Raw genomic sequence first — 16,593 nt, 5'->3', positions numbered from 1 at the left:
CCAGCAGCTCTGTAGCACAAAGTAAAGGGAAATGTTCAGTAACTGGGTTACTTGATATAATGTTTATCTAACGTAACATTTAATGAAATGTTATTGTGTTATTTGCATTTTTGTAATTGTGAATTGTGTGCAGATTTACAGCTCAATGTGTCGGGTTTAACAGTGTTCACTGAACTTTACATTACTGACCAACATGACTGACTCGGCATGAGGTCGATGCCTTTTTTAGCCATCTATATGCAATGGTCTGTAGAAGAATCCCCATCTAATCCAGATGTGTGGTCTTGTTTCTTTATTTTCACTGCTCCAGGATTATTTGTTTCCAACAGCAACTTGAAGTCAAACCCAGCAAGATGTTGTTTCTCTACTTAGGTTAAAAAGAAATATTCTAAAGATTTTCTTATAATGTAGTTTCCAGAAAGAAGCCTTTTAAGTCCAGGCAGATGTTTGTTGTTCTATTATTTTGTTACTTTGGCATCAAACTATAGAAATAATTTAAAGTGTAACTACACCCCCTACTTTCTGAATAACTCCACCCACTGCCAAAATTTGAATAATGGCTGAAATTGCAAGGGTTGGGGTGGGAGGTGTGGGGTGATCAGGCTCAAGGTGGTCCTGAAGCGTATCAGTCTGAGCCGTTAGCTACCTGTCAGCAGCTCCAGAAAGCTGTGGAAAGCTGTGGAGACTCACGGCAGGTTGTGGCAGCTGCAGGAAGTGCTGCTGTGAGCCATTTTTACTCACAAAATCCCGATTTTTTTAAGAAATAAAAAAAAATCTAATTTTAATCAACAGTATAGGTGGTTTTCACCACAATTAAGTAATTCTGTGTTGTTTACAGCTCACAAAACACATTTTTGGGTGCACTACCCCTCTGTAGATCAATAGTGATGAACATGAACAATGTTCATGGGATTTTACACACACAGTGTTGGGAAATTGTTGCATAATAATTGTCATGTGATCATTACTCTGATAATAATTGTACCAAGAACATCTGGAACTGTGACTTCCCCTGCAGTCACATCATGAAACTGTCGTTGTTGCACTCAATCTCAACCACTTCACTTCTCTAAAGCAGCCGACTAGCGCCTCCAATAATCTTCTATAAGGAACAAAGACTTCCTAAATGTATTTCTTCAGCTACGTGGAGATGCCCAAGAGGAAGCAGCTAAAGACTTAAGAGCCCAAAGATTTGGCCGTTTTGAATCTAGAAAGTCTAGATGCTAAAACTGAGATTTAAAACTCCAGTTTTTCTCCAGAGTCCAGTCCACCCTGACTCTAAATTGTGAAATTGTGACCACATCATTAGTACAATGGAGCATTTAATTTGAGCCCAGGAGAGACAATCCAGCTTAGGTGGATTATCCAACGCCGGCCTGGTGTAGAATATATCCACTGCAGATGGGCTGGAGCTGTATTCAATTTTAGGTTCTACTTGTTTATTTCGATGGATGGATGGACGGACGGGTGGGTGGGCAGGCGGGCGGGCGGAGGGACGGACGGATGGGTGGGTGGATGAATGGGTGGATGGATGGGTGGGTGAATGGACGGACGGGTGGGTGGATGGGTGGGCGGGCGGTCAGGCGGACGGATGGGTGGGTGGATGGATGGATGGATGGATGGATGGATGGATGGGTGGGTGGGCGGGTTGGATGGATCGACGGGTGGGTGGATGGGTGGGACGGGCGGTCAGGCGGACGGATGGGTGGGTGGATGGATGGATGGATGGATGGATGGATGGATGGATGGATGGATGGATGGGTGGATGGTGGGTGGGTGGATGGATGGGCAGGTGGGTGGGCGGGTGGATGGATGGATGGATGGATGGATGGATGGGTGGGTGGATGTGTGGATGGATGGATGGATGGGTGGGTGGATGGGCGGGTGGATGGATGGATGGATGGGTGGATGGATGGGTGGGTGGATGGGTGGATGGTGGGTGGATGGATGGATGGATGGATGGATGGGTGGATGGGCGGGTGGATGGGTGGATGGATGGGTGGGTGGATGGGTGGGTGGATGGGCGGGTGGATGGGTGGATGGATGGTGGGTGGATGGGTGGATGGATGGGTGGATGGTGGGTGGGTGGGTGGATGGGTGGATGGATGGGTGGATGGTGGGTGGGTGGGTGGATGGGTGGATGGATGGGTGGGTGGATGGGCGGGTGGATGGGTGGATGGATGGATGGATGGATGGATGGATGGGTGGGTGGATGGATGGGCGGGTGGATGGGTGGATGGATGGGTGGGTGGATGGGTGGATGGATGGATGGATGGGCGGATGGATGGATGGATGGGCGGATGGATAAAAAGAACCAGAACAGGCTGCTTGGTAAAATTCAGACTATGATGCTGCACAGCGGTTGACCTTTGGAACAAACTAAACAAGGAGGCGTGGTCTTGTCTCCTTGTCCTGTCTGTTTCCTTTCAATCTTCTAATTCAGCTCACATTTGGCAAAAGGAAACACTTGTACTCTGTCACTTTCATGTCACTGTGCAGAACAAGTCCGTCTTTGTCCCTGTGTTACCACTGTGCAGTCTCAATTCATGCCCCTGCACCACTGACCAGAATACAGAATCCGGTCATTGCAGTCCAACGACCCTTCTTTATAGGAAGAAAAATATACGCCTCACTGAAAACAGACTAATATGATCTTGATTTTTAAAGTGAAACTTCAAAACTATAGTTCTTTTAACATACACAGTGCCAACCCAGACCAAAAACGGAGGCTTTTTTTCCACTTTCACTTCTTTTTTTTCTTTTTTTTTACTTCTTCTTACTGGGTTTAAAAGTTTCTTGTCCTGCACCACAGTTTCAGGCCAAATGCAGAACAGAAAACAGGCTTTTTCCACTGAATCTCACTTCTGGAGAAACAAAAAAGGAAAAAATGGAGTGTCTGATGATGACATCTGAACCCAGAAATTAAGTTATGTTGTCAAAGTTTTGTCTTGATACTCTATCAACAAAGCAATGGATAAGGGGAGGACGGCAACAGTGTGGTTGATTGCTGCAGGTTTCCAATACAGAAACAATAAGCATCTAAATAGTTAAAGCCACTTTTCCCCTCTTTTCACAGGAGATGGTATTCACTGTAAAAGCATGAGCACAGATTTCAACTTAAAACAGAACTATTACAACACAGACGCTTTAAAAAAAGTGTCATTTCCACCTCCGATTATAAAAGGCATTCACACATTAGAGCAGTGGTGGAAACAAGCTAGCCTTAAAATGACAGCTGACCGTGGGAGCTTTCGACCACTTTATCTTACACTCATTCTCCCAGAAAAGCAGAAACCACAACTTAAAAAGAAGACTAACAATGCACCGTCCAATAGAGCACCGCTGGAGCTGGAAAGAGCTGCTGACGTGTGAGCAAGCCGGCCTGGAATGTTTGTGCATTCCAATCAAAGGGTACTCACCAGGAGGGAGGGATCCAGAGGGAAAACTGCACCTCCCCTTTACCTACCCCTCTGAGCTCAGACATAGACGGCTCCAACTACTTTTAAAGTTAAAAGGAGTGTGTCTGAAAGCAGGTGGAATTTTCTGTAGTTTGTGGTTTGTTAATGAGATTCCCCAGTACAGGGGGCAGCATGAGACAATGCAGTACAAACGATGTCTGCAGACACCAGGAAGCAGCAATGCTAACATGTAGCATAGCAACACGACGGGGAGAAACTCAGCTAAAAGACTCTACCAAGCATCGGCATCCAAACCAAACACAGTTATACAGCAGTTCTATGGGAATGTAAGAAAACCATGAGAACAGCTCTGTTCACTTGAGAGCTTCTGCTAATTTCTCCACTTCAAGCAAACCACACAAACCAGGAGTGATATTTTTTAATGCATTTGTATTGCTTTCTGCACCCTGCTGTAATGTTTTATGTAAAGCACTTTGAATTGTCTTGTACATGAAGTGTGCTATACAAATAAATTTGCCTTTGCCTTTATGAAAACAGAGACTCTGCCGTTTCCAGCGACGTCTCTCTCATCACTGTGGGACAGAAACTCTGGAGCCAGCAGCCAGAACCAGAAATCAGGTCTTACTTTTGCTGGTTTGTGTTCTTCTATGACTCTGCTTTTGCTTGAAATGAACCGTGAAGGTCCTGCTGGTTTCCATGGAGGTTTATAGTGAAGGATTCACTCTTCCTATCATAGACTATGTTGGGCTTCACTTCTTTCTAGATCCTAATGATCTATGAATCCTAGTTTCTAAGGTGAATGTGGGGGTTATCCCCGGATCCTCCTGACTCTGATCATTGACAGAGGCATCCATCATCATCATCATCATCATCATCGGCCAATGGCTTCCTGAGATATTTACCTGCGTGACACCTCTATTAAACACCTGGAAACCTGCTCAGGTTCACTGTTAACCTTCTACTGTAGCACAGTTCCTCATCAGACATTACTTTACTCATTCCTAGATGAACGGAGCTGCTATTCTCTGGTTTTTACTGAAAATGATGTGGTTTTCTTTAGGAGGAGATAACCACTTACATCTCCTACCTACTGTGTTCCAGACGTTTGTCTGACACAGTAACACATCTTAATTCTGATAATTCTGTACTTGTCGCATATGTCTCAGCTTTCTGCAGAGACCAAGATCATACATACAGGCCTTGAAGTTGTGAAGTACTTCCTTTATCTTAAGTATTTATCTAAGATCTTATGTCATTTCAGACAGAAGGACCCTTAACAAGAAGATTTTTTTTTGCTCAACTTCAACTCTCAAATGAAAAACACTAAAATAAATAGGTTTAATCTAACCAAACAAACAGTGTAATATGTGGAAGTATGATAAAATCATTTTCCCATTATTAATGAAAATAACGAACAAAGTTTGCAGACAGCAGCGGACCAACATAAAACCACATTTTCACTCACAGCTTCGATGATTATACCTTTTTCACAGGACCAAGTCTAAACCAGCATCTCTGGGGTAACTGACATGACGTGAGGTAATACTGGAGCCCTTTTGGATGTGCACTCCCTTCCATTAACTTCAACCTATGAGCCTCATGTAATCTGATCACTTACACATGTCAACCTTATCCACACCCTATAGATAACAGTAATAAATAAATAAAAGCAGACCTGTCCATGCTTCTACACAATTCCCATCCAAAGTTTCTCTTTTTTTGTTTGTTTTTGTTTCCATCATACCTCCCTTTCATTTATGGTCAAACTACAGCTTCTCCTTTGTGATTGTTACTGTAAATGTAGAAAAACTTTGCAAGTAAGAATCATTTGTTACATCCAGTGGTCAACAACTTAAGATAAAGAAATCATTTATTTTACACACATTAGGCATGAAGATCCATCAGATATGCTGGACAACTGACTAAAAAACAGCATGCAGAAGTTCTGAGGAAGAACAGGAAGAAGATGCACATCCTGAATTCTTTTTATACTGAACGATTTGCTTGCAACTTTGCAAGAACCAACACCAGCAGCATCACGTGCGCTTTGCTTTGGGGGCCCTTCTGTTGCAGCACTGCTGCAGTACAGCTACAACCTGCACACATTTTTCTACACAGGAATGTCTTTCATAATGGCCATGTATACAGGTTTGTGTGATCTATGCTGGATGAGACAGAAAACACATGAAAACCGCCCATCAGTTACATGCAGCTGAAAAAATGGTAAGAAACTGAGTCATCATCATCATCATGCATCAAGTTGCGTTAATGTCTGAAATATAGTATACACACTGAAACTCCAGGAAGCTGCAGTGTACTGCAGTTTATAAGAGGTCAGTAGGATGATCAACAAACATCTTAGTTGTGTATTTACTTCTTCCATGACACACTGCAGTGCCGAGGAAAGTCACTGCTGAGAACTGTCATGAATCGTGTGGATGCTCTAACATGGGAGCCAAATGAAATCATAATATTCTGCACACACAACACACAGATCATGCTGCTGGTGTGAAGTCGGCCTGGAACCTCAGTGCAGAAAGACCGTTGTTACAAGTTAAATTTACAACAAATACAAGCTAACAAATGTGATGAAGTCAGTCGTAATCAGTCAGTAAGAGTCTGCGTGGGCCAGCTTCTTGAAGAACTTAACTAAGCATTAACACCTGGATCCCGGATGGTCTGAGGGACTTTGTTAGACTGGGCGGGGAATGCAGAAATTTTCCACCTTCATTTGGTTTGGTTTCTCACTGCATTTTACTAAAGCAGACAAAACTGTCCAGACATCACGCAGTTACAACAACTGCCCACTTGTGGCAATATCCCCTAATAAGACCACTGACCAAGAAGACAAAAAAAAGCAGAAGGAAGAAGAAAATCCAGCTCATTGATTGGCCAGGACTGAAAATGGCTCGTTCACCACAAGTAAACAATGGAGCAACACCGAGTTAATGAAGTCTGGTTTCGGTTTTTACCTTGGTGTTTCAACCTAAGGAAGTAGGGCTGTTAACGCGTAAATGACATGTTAACGCAATTTTCTTTTAACATTTTTTTATATGCACGATTAATGCACCCACCATCTGTGTAGTTTCAGGAATTGATGCAGAAACGGACACAGAATGGGTCTTTTACACGGACAGTTTAGCTTTAAAGTTCTGAAAGATGGTTTTCTAGACAAGACTAAGGTTGTTTTTTATCTACTGTCTATGTGAACTGAGTTACCACCGTAGTGCCTCACGTCTCAAATACCACCTGCTGGGAGCACCCAGCTGATCCAGAGTCCTCCTCCTCCTCTAAAGACAGACTGTGATGGAGCTTCCTGCAGAGACATCCTGATAATTCTACAAGCAGCAACCTTTGAGCAGCTGATTTTATAAAAATCTGTGATTAATATGTAATTAATTGCGAATTAACTCCAGATGCTCATGCGATAAATCAATATTAAATATTTCGAATGACAGACCTATAATTAAGTTTTCACAGTGCAAGCAGCAGGAGAGACCATCAGTGGAGGCGGACCAGGGTTTGTTCCAGCGGATCAAACAGCGGCGATGTGAATGGGCCCTTAATGTTGCTCATGTTCCTCAGACGTGGAACTAGAGAACTAGTTGAACGTTGTGAGGTTTTTGTCCCTTTTCCTTACCAGCTGGTCCAAACAGTAAAACTAAGTATGCAGCTATGATTAACAATGATTCATTTTAGTGTAAACTTTGGGATCCCAAACTTTAAAATGACTTTACATTAGTTAAGATGGCGGCCCGCACAGGTGCAGCGGCTCCTAGCTCTCAAGTCTGATGCTTGTTATTGCAAAACCACAAACATGAATAAATGTATTTAATACTTGTAAATATTTTAAAAGGCACTGTTTTAACTTGCAGCTGCTCTACAATGATAATAAAGGCGATTCTGATTCTACAAAGTAATGACTCTTTTAAGTTATAATATTCAATGAATTCAGAGTTTGAAAACTTTCCCCACCACTGTATAAATGCACTTAAATACATGAGAAGCAGGAACAGCAAAAACTCCCAATATCCAGATAGATATAATTACAAGCTCCCCTGAAGCTACACCAGAAACAGGAAAATAACTGCATCAACTTCAGTGAGCCTATCAAGCCCTAATTATGGACTTTTCTACAGTTCAGGCAAAGAACATTTATAAAGCACATTAAAGAACAAGCCAAATGTGTCACACTTGCACAGAACGATGAATTAATGAATTACTCTGGCAAAAGTTCAGTGAGAAGTCAGGTACTGTAACATTTCTAGTCATTAAAATGAATACTGCAGGTGCAGATTAACATTTCCCAGATTAGGCTCATAAGAGACGTTGTGGCAACTTGTCATGTCAGAGAAAGTATGACATAAAAGATGCTTACAACTTACAGCATTTCTAAAAACACTTTCCCAGTGGACAAAGTGCTGAGACGAATGTGTCACCACAGAGCTGCAACCGTGAGCCTTAATTCCAAGCCGAGGGACCGTGTCGTACCTTTCACCTCCAGTCTTTCATCACATTTTAATTCTGCTTTTAAACCAAAAACACAGTCAAACAGGTTTTCAAACACAGATTTACCGACTGAAACAAGCTCATTAAATACGTTTAAAGTGTTAATGCTGCTGTATAAAAGTCTGCAAAGTCATTTGGTTTCGAACTGAATGCCAAAACAAGCCAGATGTTAGTGGGTGTTACGAGTTTGCTGACCAGGCTTAACCGAAACAAACTGATGCAAGAATTATTCTTGTAAAGAAAGATTTTGAATAGAATTTTACAATAAATCCACACCAAAAATAGGAGACTCCTGCGTGTATGAACAGAATATAACACGCCACATGCCTCTACTTTATTAACATCTGGATTTCCAGATACACATCTCAGAAGGCCTGATATGATATGTAGACTGACAGCATTCCACCAGCATAAGCAGCAGCAGCAGCATGCACATACCCAGACACCGTGTAGATTTGTTTGGTTTAGACCAAACCACCAAAACAAAAAAAAGTCAACTATCATAAGAACGAAGGCGGAATGAGGTGATTTCTGTTTACTGATCAGCAGTTAGATGATTGTAAACTTGGTTTATCATGCATACGCTGCATGAAAAGGTAAAAAATGTACTTGTAATTAATAACATTTCAACTATGCTAGTGCTCAATATTTCTAAAAATATCTACATTTTATTCCCCTGTGCCTAAAAGCAACGCTATAAAGACGAGTCTGGGAAAACCTACACATGCAGATGATTGTGAGATGGCCCTATGTCGACAGGATTACAGCCTTAATATCTTTAGCTTTTTAGCCTGAATAAATCCTCGATTCATTGTCTAAAGGTCACAGAAATCTTTCCAAGGTTCAGCAGATTCTGAAGTCTGACTGGGAAGCAACAAACATCTTTGCTGTTCTGTTTTTGGTGCTGTGACAGATTAGATGTAGAAGTTTGATGGCGAGGTTGATGAGCCAGCTGCCACAAATCCTCCAAACACAAATGAACTGGTTTGTGAATGATGACAACTTCTACATTACACGCTCATCTTTAAAAAATTTTACTCTTCTTGACAAAGTACGTCTGAATCAGACTTTAGGTTTATTGATGGTGGTGGGAATTTTTCAGAAATGTTTGGGATCCTATGACTGAAAACAAAATGTGATCTGTTTCTAAATGCAGCGGCACAACTCTGCACTGTAACCTGTTATACTCCGAGCTGTGAACGCTCAGCCTGCAACCCAGCCTCTTCCCTCCCTTATCTGGACAAATACTTGTATTGATACTGGATGCACATTAAAACAAACAAGAACAACAATGTCTAACAGACAACCAGACTTCTGGTTTCTTATGCATAATTAAAGAGGTGGAAACCTGAATCCTTCGTTATGATATAAAACCCTAGAGAGTAAAAACATGAGTCATTAATACAACAAAGGCCTACACACAGATGGACAAGGGCAGGTAACCAATCTCCTCCATATTTTATCATGTGAATGGTGGAGGTAACACTGCAGCTAGCACAAACTAATTACTGTAAAAGCTTGTTACGTATGTGAAAGAAAGTGCTGAAAAGAAAATGGAAGAAAACAATATTGCTTCAGTCTACTATTTCTCAATTCTGAGGGAAAGAAACCAAATCTGTTTTCAGTTTTATCTCTTTTTGTCAGGGCAAAGAGTAGATGCAGCATTCTTCTTTTCCAAGAAGTCAGACGTAAAAATCTGAAATTTGTTCGATCTGACAGACTGGGATGCTTTTTTAAATCATAAGATCTCAAAGATATAAACTCTGCTCATTGAAACGTTTCTCCAGGGAGAGAAGTAGCTCATAACATGTCGTGGCCAGAAATTCACTCATCTCTTTGCACAGGGAAATCCTTCAGCTGTTCAGTTCTAAAAACCCTACCAACCCGTGGTTTGACTCTCAGGTGTGGAACATCTGCCAGGCTATCAGGATAGAAGCTGTTACTTTCTATTTCCATCACATGTGATGGATGCTTAGAAATAGACATGTAGTGTTTTTAAACTGAATAATGACCCGATTCTTAATGGTGTTCCTGCGAACAACTTCCCGTCCGACTCATCGAGTCTGTGCTGGCTGATTCTGTCATAAACATACCAGCCACACATTCAGCATAATGAAGCATCAAGCTGCATGAAGGCAATGCAGAGCATCAGGTGGAAACAGGTGGCCCTAATCGACTCTGGTGACTGCAACAGATCACATCCACATCGATAATAATTTTAATTAAAATCTGCATTAAAAAGTTCAATTAGCAGTTATCCCCAGTGCTAACATGCATGTTTAACCCTTGTACTTTGTTGTCCTTTCAGGTCATTTTGCAGCTTTTAGGAGAGGACTTTTTGTCCTCAAACAACCAGAAAGAATAAAGTAAATTATAAATCTGACACCGATGGAAAAAAAAGTAAAAATGCACCAAAATAAAACCCCAGTCACTTAAAATCAACTATACAGAAAATAACCTTTTCATAAAATGTGCAATTGGCATTTAAAAGGTTCAAATAAATTGAATAATTGTATATTTTTGTAGCTTTGACTGAAGTTGAAAAAAGTAGAACAAATTAAAGCTGTCAAAAATAACGCATTAACGGCGGTAACTAATTTATGTAAATGCGTTTGACACACGCGCAGCATCTGTCATTTATGACGGCGAGACGTGGAGGTGTCTAAGGGCAAGATGGAACAAGATCAGCTGGCTGGCTCTATGGATGGATTTGAGAGCGTCACACCCATTGGGAATGAGTATGTTTTAACACACACACTTTTTCTGGTGAGAAGGTTCAACATCCACACTCATCCCACATTTTAAAACAAACGTCACTGTTCTGGTCATCTTCGTCTGCACAGCGTGGCACGGTGGTGACAGGGGAGCTCTCTAACACAGTCACGTGGTAGAAAGGACTCATATTCAGCTATCCAGGGGCGAGTCTAGAAAAGCTTTGATGGGGGGTGGGCAGGGGCACTGACCAGGGAAAGATTGGCACAAATTAGATATAGTTTTTAAGGCCTTGACCCCGTACAATAACTCCTCCATGTGTGACAGGAATCATCATCTGTGCATTGTACCCATACTGCAATCCATATTGTATATAGTCTGAGTGTACAGCTATTTTATTTTATTAGTGAGCCTTAGTGAGCTTCATCTTTCTGTTGATACAATATAATAAAAATGGGCATATTTCACAAATGATTAATCACAATTATTTAATTTTTAAGTTGTGATTAATCTGATTAAAAATTGGAATCACTTGACAGCCCTAGACAAAATATATTAATGTGTAATATTTTATAGCAGTTTATAGGAGAGGACTTTTTTGTCCTCTAATGACCAAAGAGGGTCAAATAAATTTCAAATGACAAGAGTCATAATATGCTGATGCTCCCAGGTGATGCTAAATCTCTTTCCCCCTCTGACTCACCTGTGGTAAAGCGGTGTTCAGTTGCCTCTGCAGTGAGTCCCTTTCATGGCTCACTTCATGCAGTTTGCTCTGAGTCAGGCCCAGATTCTCCTGAGTCTCTCTCAGAGTCTCCAGAAGCCGATCCCTCTCCTCCAGCATGGAAACCATCAACGACTCAAAGTGACCCTCGGAGTCCGACTGCAGTGGAGAACCAGAGCCTCGACGGCCGCTGCCACCTCCCCCACCGGGCCCTTCGGCCTCGCTGATGGTGGGCATCACCTCGCACATCATCTGCCACCACAATGGCCAGGAACGGGGCAGGAGTTCATGAAAAGCAGAAAGAAGCAGGTGATGAGGAGAAGATGAAGATCTGTCAGTTACGTGTTGAACTGCGATAAATTACTTTTAAGAAAATAGATTTCAATAAAAATTAAATTGTTTTCTCTCTCATTTAAACAGTTCAAATCTTAGTTTTATTTATGTTTAAATTTCATGACATTTTTTTTATTTTTGGAAGCACATTTATTTGCCATCCCCAACTCAAAAAACATATAAATACACAACAGGTTAGCAATAAGCGGCGAAAAATAAAACATGAATAAACACAAACAATTCTCAGTTTTGCTCATGTTCGAACACAATCCGTATCTTTACAGGTTTGAGATAAGACTGAGCAAGTTGAAACGTGCTGCTCTGGGGTGATTTAATTAGTGTACTTGATGACGCCACAAAATTGACCAAAACTGAGCTGCTTATTGATTAAGCAGGAGGGAAAATAAAGTGTAATAGTCCATTTACTGATTGTTACAAATGGTTAACTACTTCTGGGACCAAAAGCTAAAAGTAAATAGGTTAGCCTACAGAAAAACAGTCTTCAATCAGAAAGCAGTGATGTCTAGCGTTCAATAAGATGCTGCACATTACTGCAGTTAAGAAAGTCTGAGAAACTAGAGCCACCCTCAAAACCAAGGGGCTTACCTCCTGTAGACAGACTGCCAGACAAAAAGCCAAGAATCATGTGAGCTGGATTTAACATGCCAACACAGAACAACTTACTAACTGGAACAAGTGGAGTAAGAACTCTGTGGCAGGCAGAGCTATCCCTTCAAAACATTCTTTGCAAAGCCTGAGGTGCCAGAAGCCATTTCCTTTAAGAAAGCACTGTGTTCGGTTCAGTGCCCTAAAACTCCACAGCAAAGGGCTGTGTTCAAGAGCCGGACCATGCTTGTTACATACTAATTACCCAGAGAAAACTCAACCTGTCATTCTCAATTAACAGAATGTTTTCAGTGATAAAACACCATTTCTGGTGGAATGAGTCAAACTTAACCTAATTTACCAGGAACAAAATACTAAAGCAAGGCTTCATATTGAGGTCAAGCCACTCAGGATCAGCAATGAGGGGGAGGGTCGTTAAGCATCAATGAGAGGTAGTGGCAGATGGTGGCTTCAATGCAACTCAGCATAGAAGTGTCATACGTCAAAAACTAAAGACGACAAATCAAGATCTGGATGCAAGACCCTTAAGCACACTTATCATTAAAATCTCTTTACATGGTGCAATGGTGGAACATCTCTTTACACGATCCAAAGCACTAAAATACGTGTGGGAAACCACATGAGCGCTACTTCACATGTCACTTAATTAAGATGTATGGCTGTAAGTGACAAGTTCTTTTTTGCTTTAAACTGGTACTTTAAATTCCTGTAAAATAAATAAAACTTATCAGAGAGCATCCTCAGCCACAGGGTGATGAAGAGTTCAGTGATCCTGTGGGATGAAATCCCACACAGCTGGAAATTAGGCTGGAAATTACACTGTAAGCCTTCTCACCTTGGAAGTATAACGTTATTCCAGATTCTTTAGTGACCCAAGCTATGAAGATGAAGTAAAACAAAGTCCAGGTAGTCCAACAGTGAGCCAAGAGCCTTTAACAAGCTTCGCAAATATCCAGTTATTCACAATATACAAATTCCATTAAGAGGCCGCGAAGCATTAATGCTGTCAAAGTGTACTCCTTGTGGAAAAAAAAAGGGGGTAATTTCTTTAAGGCCTCAAATCCATACAAAGTGAGCAGAGGGCAGTATTCCAAGTTTGGCCGACTAACTCAACGTTAGCATGCTAGCTGGCGATTGTATACCTGGATTTGGAAGTAAAGTGTCTATTTTTGCATCTCAAAACAAACGGCCACCTCAAATTATAAAGTTTAACTCGACAAAAACAGCATTTCATAACTAACAGTAGTGTATACAGTCAGGTGACGTGGAAACTGTTTCCGCCTTGCTAGCTAATTTGAAACAGAAATCTTTGGCTTGAAGTCAGTTTAAAGTCGACAGCTAGCCATCGTTAGCTACTAGCCTGCTAAGTAGCTAATGCTCGCTAGTTTAGTGCGCTGACTTGTATGCTTTGTTTCACATAAAAATAGATAACATGATCAAAATATGTGACAAAACATGTTACGTCATATATAAAATATTAAAACTTTTGAAAATGTGTCAAAAACTGTTGAAATGATTTATCAAGTAGCGTTAGCGCCTCGGCTAACGTTAGCTTCCCGTCGATGCGGTCGAGTCGCGTCACCACATCACAGCAACGCTCCACTCGGAAACTTCCAGTCCAACACTGAACGTCAGCGACGATTTAGATCCGTTCGGAAAATCCGAAGTTCAAACAAAAACTTAAATCCTATTCCTTTTAGTCCGAGGTTTAGAGGTTCTCTTGGTATTTCCACCTAAAGGTCCTCCAGTCTGGGTCCTTCCCCGTCACCACTGCCTGCCAGCCTCGGCAGTCGGGACAGCCAATGGTGGCTCTCTGTCAGGAGAGTTCGCCTGGCAGTCTGCGGGAGGAGAGCGCTTCCCGGCTGGCAACAGGAGGAAAAGGAAGCGCAGCCGCACTTTCAGCTCCTTTGGGGATCTGAGTACTTTCTCAGAAAGGTACCGACCAAGTAGGAGTCAAGCTGTACGCATGATTACTGAAGCCACAGGTAACGTGTTTTTTTCCTTTCAAGATTTATCCCCCGAAGACATTCAAATGTTTTTCCCCAATTTATGTTCCTGAACAACGATGACATTGTAATAAAAGAAAAAAAAAATGTTTTTATGTATAATTCATGGTTCAGAAAAGTTTTTGTTGTTGTTTGTTTGTTTTTTACAGTTTACTTATTAGAGACCAGCATGATAAAAGATAATACATGAAACTAAACAACTGTACATTTAATCTATAAAGGATAGTATAGGATTTTAGGTATATTCTGATGTCATACTAAGGACAAATATCTCTAACTTTATGTGAGTTGTGTATAAAAGGATCTGTTTATAAACAGACTTGTAATCTTTTAAAGTGACCCAGATGAAAAGTTCTCCAGCTTTCTGAAAGTCATTTGTTTCCATGTAAATTTTACTCAGGATAAATTTGTAGGCTTTTGGACTGAACTGTACAAGAAAGTTGTTCATAATAATTTGTTGATTTACAAATGAAGCATAAGAAGGTCCATTATTATCAAATTATTTGTTTTATTTATTGCGTTTTAAAAAGCAACATAGACAAGCAGATAGATAGATAGATAGATAGATAGATAGATAGATAGATAGATAGATAGATAGATAGATAGATAGATAGATAGATAGATAGATAGATAGATAAACAAATGTGAGTGAATAGTGAATTTTTCTCTCTGTAGATATTCTCTCTCTGAGTATAAAAATTTTTACCAAATGTGGAAACGGTGAAGGAATAAAAATAAAAGCAAATTCTTCAAATTTAACTTTAAAATGATATTTATGTGTTTTAGAAATGTAACCTCTTTACTAACTGACCTACATTCCTGCTGTTGGGGATGGAGTACGTTTTTAAATAGGACAGTAAAGAGAGCGATTCTTCCATCTTGTGGTAGCAAAATGAACAACAGGGTAATTATTTTACTTTTTATAATAAAATGACATTTTTAAAGCTTAATTAGGTTATCTAGTTTATCAGTTTACTTTTAGTTTAGTTTGTATATGAACTATTTATTATCACTAAATTTTTTTATATTTTATTGTAGTTTAATTTATTCATATCTATTTCTTAAAACACGATAAAGACAATAAATGTGTGTGTGTGTGTGTGTGTGTGTGTATGGAGGGGGTTGTGTCTCCAGGTCAGCTTCTGCTAGAAGAAAAGATACAAACAATGATGGTTTTTTTTTTACTTCTGGAAGGCTCTTAATACCCTGCAGCACTTTCCAGTTGTGTTTCAATGTGTTGTTTTAATTATTTTATGATTTTATGCTTTGTTTTTACGCACTTTTTATGACTGTTGTAAAGCACTTAGAGTACCTTTTGGTTATTGTAAAGGGCTATACAGATAAAATTTGACTGAATTTGATTGATATATTAACTTGTCCTGTCTGGCATAGTAGCAGCAGCACGATGGTCTGGCTGCTGTGTTGTACTGAGTACATTTGCTTTGTCAAACGGAGCTTCTTGGGTATTGAAGCTTCTTATGATAATCAGTGTAAAAAGGGGGGCAAAAAAGAATAAAGAGTGAAGAGACAAGAGAGGAGATACACCAGTCGGAAAGCGACGGCTAAGAGAAATAACACAGAACATCCTACAACTTTGCAGGAGACAAAGCTGATGCTCATCAGGAGCACCTATAAGAGACGAACAAGCTGAGAAAAACATGGATCACAACAACAACCAAAGTACCAGAAGCAAACAAAAAACTAAACTCAAGTAACTACTGGTGCATAAACCCACAGGACAACACAGTGACTGTGTCATTGTGCAGAATATGAGGAATGAGGAGTGATCAAAGATGAGTGTGATCGTGCAAATGCAACCACGCATCTGCAGAGATCATAGTCAGACCAGGAGGGCCCCAAGATCCAGGTGATCAGCAGAAGTCTCAGAGCACAAATCCCAGCCACCACATTACAGAGACCACCACGCATCCACCCAGAAGGTGGCAGAGGAAGGTGCCCCCCACGGCAATGGGGCACAGACGGCAGAGGGCCAAGATCGGCAGCCACTGACCCCACTGGGCACCGGCCACCCAGGGTGGGCAGGCCCCACAAGCCCAAGAACCGCCCCTGGTATTTACCAACACATCCATGAAATCTTTCATAATTAATTTTTTCATTAAAACAGAAATTTTAGTGATGAGAAAAGGTTTGCCATGAAAGTATTCAACATGTCTGAAGTATCTTCTTTGAAAATATTTGAAAGTGTTTCTTTGGTTTTAAGTGGACACTGATGGTACATCGCTGTGTTTACAACTAAAACTTTGCA

The 16,593-nt window shown here is 40.8% G+C and overlaps 1 protein-coding gene across 17 annotated transcripts in view; it reads right to left on the bottom strand.

Annotated features, from left to right (window-relative positions):
• The window catches only part of ppfia1 (PTPRF interacting protein alpha 1), a 67,586-nt gene extending 53,360 nt beyond the window's left edge, over positions 1–14,226 (bottom strand). For 8 of the 17 annotated variants that reach the window (XM_041979646.1, XM_041979600.1, XM_041979653.1 and 5 more), the window contains exons 1-2: positions 13,157–14,225; positions 11,344–11,613 (exon numbers count right to left, since the gene is read on the bottom strand). In XM_041979646.1, the coding sequence (XP_041835580.1) occupies positions 11,344–11,613 (270 nt within the window). In that variant the 5' untranslated portion in view covers positions 13,157–14,225. Of the gene's footprint in view, positions 1–11,343; positions 11,614–13,156 lie in introns of all 17 variants that reach the window. The other 9 variants (XM_041979551.1, XM_041979573.1, XM_041979536.1 and 6 more) reach the window with 3 other exon arrangements.
• Positions 14,227–16,593: the final 2,367 nt, after the last annotated feature.

The sequence above is a fragment of the Melanotaenia boesemani genome, chromosome 1 (genome assembly GCF_017639745.1).
Source record: "Melanotaenia boesemani isolate fMelBoe1 chromosome 1, fMelBoe1.pri, whole genome shotgun sequence".
In the NCBI taxonomy this organism is placed as follows: Eukaryota; Metazoa; Chordata; class Actinopteri; order Atheriniformes; family Melanotaeniidae; genus Melanotaenia; species Melanotaenia boesemani.
Note: the sequence above shows the minus strand (reverse complement) of the source record. Positions and strands in the feature narration are given on the sequence as shown.